The sequence below is a fragment of the Dipodomys ordii genome, unplaced genomic scaffold (assembly GCF_000151885.1).
Source record: "Dipodomys ordii isolate 6190 unplaced genomic scaffold, Dord_2.0 Scaffold14, whole genome shotgun sequence".
NCBI lineage: Eukaryota > Metazoa > Chordata > Mammalia > Rodentia > Heteromyidae > Dipodomys > Dipodomys ordii.
This window is the reverse complement of record NW_012267230.1, coordinates 15393262-15400946: the sequence shown is the minus strand read 5'-3', so window position 1 is coordinate 15400946 and position 7685 is coordinate 15393262. Positions and strand designations below refer to the sequence as shown.

General features: G+C 49.2%; 1 protein-coding gene across 1 annotated transcript in view; it reads right to left on the bottom strand.

Annotated features, from left to right (window-relative positions):
• Nucleotides 1-4860: 4860 nt before the first annotated feature.
• The window catches only part of Meiob (meiosis specific with OB domains), a 32432-nt gene continuing 29607 nt past the window's right edge, over nucleotides 4861-7685 (bottom strand). Inside the window, exons 10-11 of the mRNA XM_013011258.1 lie at nucleotides 6622-6805; nucleotides 4861-4971 (exon numbers count right to left, since the gene is read on the bottom strand). Of these exons, the coding sequence (XP_012866712.1) occupies nucleotides 4861-4971; nucleotides 6622-6805 (295 nt within the window). The remainder of the gene's footprint in view (nucleotides 4972-6621; nucleotides 6806-7685) is intronic.

Sequence of the window (7685 nt, the reverse complement as noted above, 5' to 3'; positions counted from 1 at the left end):
GAAGGTGGCTCAGTGGTAGAGCGCTTGCCTTGCATGCCTGAGGCCCTGGGTTCGATTCCTCAGCACCACATAAGCAAAAAGAAAAAAGCCGGAGGTGGCGCTGTGGCTTAAGTGGTAGAGCGCTCGCCTTGAGCTGAAGAGCTGAGGGACAGCGCCCAGGCCCAGAGTTCAGGCCCCATGACCAGACCCCAAAAAAAAAAAATACCTCTCCCTAGCCAGGCACTAGTGATTCATTCCTGTAATCCTAGCTAATCAGGAGGCTGAGATCTGAGGATCGTGGTTCAAAGCCAGCCAGCCCGGGCAGGAAAGTCCGTGAGACTCTTCTCTCCAATGAGCCACCAGAAAACCGGAAGTGGTGCAGTGCCTCAAGCGGTAAAGAGCTCCCCTTGATCTGAAGAGTTGAGGGACAGCGCCCAAGCCCAGAGTTCAAGCCCTAGAACCAACCAAAAAAAATCAACCTCTCCCTAAACAAATTAGGTAGTCTATGATCTCCATGTTTAAGCTGTACTTTATTATTATTTATGTATATGCCAGTAACGGGCCTTGAACTCAGGCCTTGTGCTCTCTGCTGGCTTTTTCCACTCAGGATTGGCACTGTCCTACTTGAGCCACAGCTGCATTCCTGGCTTCTTGGAGGTTAACTGGAGCTAAGAGTCTCACGGACTTTCCTGCTGGGGCTGAGTTTGGACCATGGTCCTGAGGTCTCAGCCTCTTGAGGAGCTGGGAGAACAGCTGTTTGCCATGAGTGTCCAGATGCCATACAGCTCCTAACCTGCTTTTTACGCTGTCATGACTGTCCTTCCACTCCGTCAACACAGTCCACAGCACGTCCCCACACCCGAGCCCATGCCTCCACTCGTGGACAGTGGGCTTGTACGATTGCTTGCTGGTGGAATCAGCACATTTGTGAATTCCTTTGGCTCTGTTTCCACAAGTGGAAGGGATGGATGAAGGGGCGTGCTCCCATTGAACGTGTACTATTAGTCTAGCTAGCAAGTACAAGGTTCAGCTGAGATCTAGCCACCAAGACCATAGACCAATAAAATAAGCTGAAGGCTGAAGCTGAAACTGCTCACGTGTAGCTCCAGGGATGGCACAAACCAGCACCCAGGGCAGACAGTGCCCTGGGTCAACGTCCACCAGCAATGGAATGAGCTTGCCCCAAACATACAGCATTCCAGCTGCAGCACACAGAGTCCTTGCAGGCAAGAATCAAAAGCTGAGAAGCCAATTCCCACAATTCCTGAAGTTATGAAGTTCCTAGCACTCAAAAGGTTCCTTCTCATGTATCTATGAAAAGAGTGAAAAATCCATCCCAGGATCTCCAGGTACCTATCAGTGAATTCAATAACTGCCATTGCTAATCACTCCTAAAAATTAGTTCTGTAATATGTTAAGTTTGTGTAGAATATATATGGCTTGGCATCTGATTTTTTTTTTCAATATGGCCAGGTCCTGGTGGCTCATGCCTGTAATCCTAGCTACTCAGGAAGGCTGAGATCTAAGGATTGCAGTTCAAAACCAGTCTGGGAAGGAAGCTAGCCTGAGAAGGAAAGCCCATGAGACTTTTATCTCAAATTATATTAACTGCCCTTTCCCCCCCCCAGCCAAAAAAATAAAGGAAGCAGAGATGTGGCTCTAGAGCCACTGACCTTGAGCACAAAAAGCTCAGTCCCTGAGCACTGTCCCAGTGACTAAGCACTCAGTCCAAGCCCTAGAACTGGCACACATACACACACAAAAAGAATGAAAGAAAGCAAAAGCAACCCCAGGATTCCTTAAGATAAGTAATAGACAAATATACTGTTTCTGTCACGTGCAGATTACTGAATCAATGAACCCACCAAGAAAGAATTTGGAAAGGAGAAGCTTATTGAATGAACCATTAGAAGACTCAGCAAAATCATATAATCACTCAGCTATTAACCAAAAAGATCAGGAAAGCTCTGAACCAGCAGGTGATAATACTAAGAGAGTAGCTCCTGGAGGGTATAGGGTGATACTATTTATGTTTTAGGGAAGCTTTCCTGTGTCTGCCTTAGACCTGCTTCAGACAGTGATTCTCCTGCCCACAGCCTCCTGTGTATACAGTAAAACACTCTAGTCAGATAATGGCATAGTAAAATACACTACCGGGTGTGTATTTCGTGCTAATGTAGAGGATGCATATTTGCTTCCTTGACAGCCTGGATTGAGGCTAATCTGCAACTGAATTTCAGGTATTTTGTAACTTCATAACTGTGACATTAACCCGTAATACAGCTTTGATTCGGTGTGGCCTGACACCTGGCTGTCACCAGATGGACCCAGCAAAGGGCTTTCCCCTATGTGATGGTTCAGGCAGGTGAGAATGAGGTCATCTTGCACCCTCTGCTGGCCATACTGGGGCTCAGCGGTGGCTGGGAAAGGCGACTGCTCCCAGCTGGAGAAGCAAACCCCTCAGGCATGGTGGTGTTTCATTGTTGTTTTGCTTTCTTTTGTTTTGGTCAGTCGTGAGGCTTGAACTCTGGGCCTGGGCACTGTCCCTCAGCTCAAAGCTAGCGCTTGACTGCTTGAGCCACAGCGACAATTCTGGCTTTTTCTGCATATGTGGTGCTGAGGAATCGAACCCAGGGCCTCATGCATATGAGGCAAGCACTCTACTATGGAGCCACTTTGCAGTCTAGGACTGGTGGTTTTGAACCTGCTGCTGGAGGTCAGGACAGTAGGCCCTGGCAGAGCAGCCCAACACACCTGGGCAGCCCCGGTCCCTCTCTCCTGAGCTCTGGATGTGGGGCCCAATTTGGGGCAGACATCTGTTACATTTGGATTTAAGATGTTACCGAGTCTGCGTGCTAGCTTGGCAGCTAGCTGATGGGTTTCTGGAAGTGGTTGGACCAGTAAGGCTGTGATCACACCAATGGATTAATCCAATACTAGGCTCATCCTATGATAGATTGCTAGCCGTTAACAGAAATTTAGGAGGTGGACACTGGGAAGATGGAGGTTCAACACTAGCCTGTGGAAAAGATCACCAAGACTCTACTGCAATGAAACAGCCAAGTGCACACGAGGGTCCCAGCTACTCCTGAGGCTTAGGCAGGAGAACCACTATCTGAAGCGGGTCCTAGGCAAAGACAGGGCCTACCTGAAAACTAAAGCAAAGCAGGGCTGAGTAGACTCAAGTGATAGAGCACCCGCTTGGCAAGACTGAGCTCTGAGTTCAAAAGCCAGCACCACCACAACCAACCAACCAACCAACCAAGACCAAAAATTAATTAATTAATTAAGGAGATGGAGTGGGCATGCTAGCACATGACTGTAATTGTGGTCTTGGCAGGCTGAGGCAGGGGAGGGGAGGAGAGTCCTAGCGGAAGCCTGGACCGTGAGGACTGGACCATGTCCCCAGCCCCAGCCTCGCACCCTCTCCCAGGCACTGTGAGGTGGGCAGCATTGCTTGGCCACATGCTTCCATGGACGCCCGGGCCTCTCCTCAGGCCCAGGGGACTGGGACCATCAGCCAAATAACTCCTTCCTCCTCATGTTGATTTTTTTTTGGGGGGGGGATTCGGTTGTGGGGCCTGAACTCTGGGCCTGGGCGCTGTCCCTCAGTTCTTCAGCTCAAGGCTAGCGCTCTACCACTTGAGCCACAGCACCACTTCTGGCTTTTTTTTCTGCTTATGTGGTGCTGAGGAATTGAACCCAGGGCCTCATGCATGCAAGGCAAGCACTCTACCACTGAGCCACCTCCCCCGCCCCCTTATGTTGATTTTTTTTTTTTTTGGTATTTTGTTATAAAACACCACCTAACTCAGGCACCTTGGCTGCTCTTGTGTAACCAATGGTGCTGGCAAAAGGCGCTCAGCCCCTCCCTCCCCTCCCTCTCTTTGTCCCTCCATTCTGGTCCCTTCCTGACTCATTTTGCTTCACTCCCGTGTCTCAATTAGCGCACTTTGGATGCACCCAGGGTCACATGACCCCTCCTCCCACATGCAGACAAGAAAAGCTAGAGAAAACATGATGGCCAACCTAGGCCATACTCACGTCTGCTTTCTTCATTTAGTGCCAACTGGATCATATGTCACTGTCTGACCGGCCAAACCAACCCCAAGCTTCTCTGTCTTTTGCTGATCTCACCATGGATCTCCAGAGGGACCGTGCCAGAAGCAGCTCCCAAAGGAGCGGAGCTGTGCAGTGAGCTGGAGTCACTATGGAGGAGACCAAGATGGATGAAAGGTGGTTGCTGGCTCAGAGCAGGCTTGGAGTCCTGCGGCTCAGGGATCACTCACGCAGCCTCAGCAGCTCATAAACACCAGCTGTGAATGGTGCGCCTTCCCATGCCCTGGCAGCTTGAGTGGCACTGCAGAAGGCAAAGTAAGGTGGCTTAAGAAAGAAGTCATTCAATCCAAATGCTCGGCACTCACCTGTAACTCTAGCTGCTCAGGAGGCTGAGATCTGAGAAACGTGATTGGAAGCAACCTGGGCAAGAAAGTCCCAGTGAGACTCCAAGGAACCACTCAAAAACTGGAATGGTGTTGTGGCTCAAAGTGGTAGAGCACTAGCCTTGAGCACAAAGAGCTAAAGGACAGTATCCAGGCCCTGAGTTCAAGCCCCACCACCAGAAAGAAGAAAAGAAGGAGAAAGGAAGAAAGAAAGCACTCATTTACTCTTGTAAGGAAGATTAATCTTATTTATTCTTGAGTGCAAACATCTCCCACCTGTAAGGAGACAGAACAACACGAGAAGAAATCCTCTGCCCCACAAGGAGTGAGATAAGCAAGTGTGCAGAGGAGTCCAGGCCCCGAGAAGGAAGGAGCACGCAGCTGGAACAGCTCCGTCTAGCACTCTGTCTGCAGGCCAGCCTTGTGTGGTCAAATGGGGTCAAGGCTGTGCTTCCTGAGGCATGCTCCTGCTCGCCTCCACGGGGTCCGAGCGCTTACAGGATAGAACGCTGACTCTCAGCCCACCCCTGGCTCTGCTCGATAGAACAAACTGAGGGAGAGAAAGGAAGACAGAGGCCGGCTTTAGCTGGGCACTGGTGGCTCACACCTGTAATCCTAGCTACTCAGGAGGCTGAGATCTGAGGATTGCAGTTCAAAGGCAGCTTGAGCAGAAAAATCTGTGAGACTCTTATCTCCAATTAACCACTAGAAAACCAAAAGTGGTGCACTGCTCAAAGTGGTAGAGCGCTATCGTTGAGCAAAAAAGCTCCAGGACAGTGCCCAGGCCGCAATTCAAGCCTCCACGCTGACAAAAAAGAAAAAAGTAAACATAAATGTCATCGATGCACAGGAGAGGAGCTTGACTATGTGCTTCCAGGAGCCGTCTGGAGCAGACATCGCCCTGAAGGCTTGAACCTGGTTGTGGTCTTGAACCACAACCTCCCCAGTTGGTGCCTCCCAGATAGCTAGGATTCCAGGCACATCTGATTTCTCTCTTAGAGAGCGGGTCTTGTTATATTGCTAGGGTGTAGTCAAACTCCAGGACTCAAGCAATCCTCAGTCCTTGAAGTAGCGCAAGTCACGCTGGCTGAGTGGTAGAACTGAGATGCAGACCCATTCCATCTCACTCCAAAAGCAAGGTGCTTGGCTACGTCCTCCCCCCCCCCCCCCCGGCTCTGAGGAAGGCACAGCGCCATGTGGGCAGGCAGGTCTGGGAACAGCCCAGTTTCCTCTCCTGCTTTGTCTTGCAGTTAGCATTTAAGGTTTTCTCCATTGGTCTATTTGCTGTCACTTGTGACTCCCTTTATACTACATGGACAGAAAACCCTGACTATTTCCATAGTTTTTAATATAGCCAGGTCCTTCTGCACATTGCTCATTATTTTCAAAATGGATTCCTGCTGGATGAGGTGTTGCACACCTGTAATCTCAGTACTCAGGAGGCAGAGACAAGGCTTTACAAGCTCCAGACCAGCCTCTGTTACACAGCAAGACCTTGTGTCAAACACCAAAATTAATTCCTGGGCTGGGGGGTGGAACCCTTGTTTAGTATGCATAAGGCCCTGGTTTGAATCTCAGCACTGCCAAAAACTTCCTTAAATTTATTTCTTCTTTGTGCCAGTCCTGGCACTTGAACTCAGGGCCGGGGTGCTGTCCTTGAGATTATTTTGCTCAAGGCTAGCCACAGAACCACTTCTGGCTTTTTTGGGAGAGGCAGGGAGCAGTTTATTGGAATGAGGGCCTCACAGACTTTCCTGCCCTGGGTTGGCTCCAAACCTCCATCCCCAGATCTCAGCCTCTTGCATAGCTAGGATTACAGGTGCAAGCCACTGGCACCCAGCAAAAATTTCCTTAATTATACATTTATAATATTATTTGAATATGTAGAATAGTGAGTACTATAAAATATACTAACTTTTACATAAATTTTGCTTCTTTCCAAAAGAAATTGCCACTTCAGTGCTGTTTTCTGTTCATCCGTCATTGCAAGAAATTGATGTGCCTAGTTTTAAAAAAATCAAATATTTTTGAAACAGACATGGATAACTAATTTTGACTAAATTGTAAAACAAACTTGCTCACTAAACACAGAATTTTACTCAGAATAATTGTAGCTCGATTCTCTTGATGGCAGACATAGCAATTTTAAGACAGAATATTCAGTTTGAAAATATTTCTAGCCCTTTTATTTTCCATTTACCGTGCAGCCCAAAGTATCCTCAGCAACACTTCCGGAGAGACTACAGGAAGGGAGGGTTCCCGTGTGGTCAGTGATATCAACCAGCATGTCAAAGCTGAGAGAAACAGGCCTTAACTGAAAAGAATCTTTGTTGCAAGTTAAGCAAGTGTTGGATGTTTCATTTACAATATAACCGCAGCTGGAACTGAAAAGAAACAAAGAAAAATGGGATGATCCCAAGTGACAACTGTGATCTCCAGTAAATATCAAAGTGAGGCATGGCTGAGATAGAAGAGTCTGAGGCCGTGCTACAGAACAAGGCCCTCTCAGAAAAAAACAAAAATCTAAGCATGTAGAATGCCGGCTCGGGGAGTGTTCCGTGTGAAGCGGAGCACGCGGCAAGCAGCCCACGGGCTCTGCGCACAGCGGCCTCACCCCAGCATCTGTGACCTCTCTGGAGAAAGGCCGTCCTTTCTCAGAGCGCCCTGCTTCCCTGGGCATGGTCGCTGCCTAGTCCCTAAGGTCCAGTGGCCTTCCTTTCTCTGTAGACCCCCTTTCCTACACCCCTGCCACGGCCCCTTCTTTCCTGGAACAGCTGCAGAGCTTAGGCTGCAGTGATGTTTATGGCCACATCTACTCTCCAGGTGGGCAGGACCATCTCCCGACTGGGAGCTGGGAGGGCGGGAACTGTGCTGACCTGGGCCCGGTAATCAGTCTCCTGTACCCATACAGAAAACCCCTGGCTGCAAAGATTCCTATCTTGGGGTTTGACCTTGGGGCCTAGGCACTGTCCTTAAGCGTTTTTTTACTCAAGCCTCGTGCTCCACTACTTGGGTCACACCTCTACATCCAGCTTTTTTTTTTTTGGTGCTTCATTGGAGATAAGAATGTCACTACAAAGTATGAGCTGAGTGCTGATGGCTCACGCCTGTAATCCTATAATCCTAGCTACTCAGCAGGCTGAGATCTGAGGATCTCGGTTCAAAGCAGGCCTGGGCAGGAAAGACCATGAGACTCCTATCTCCAATAAACCACCAGAAAACCGGAAGTGGCGCTGTAGCTCAAGTGGTAGAGCGCTCGCCTTG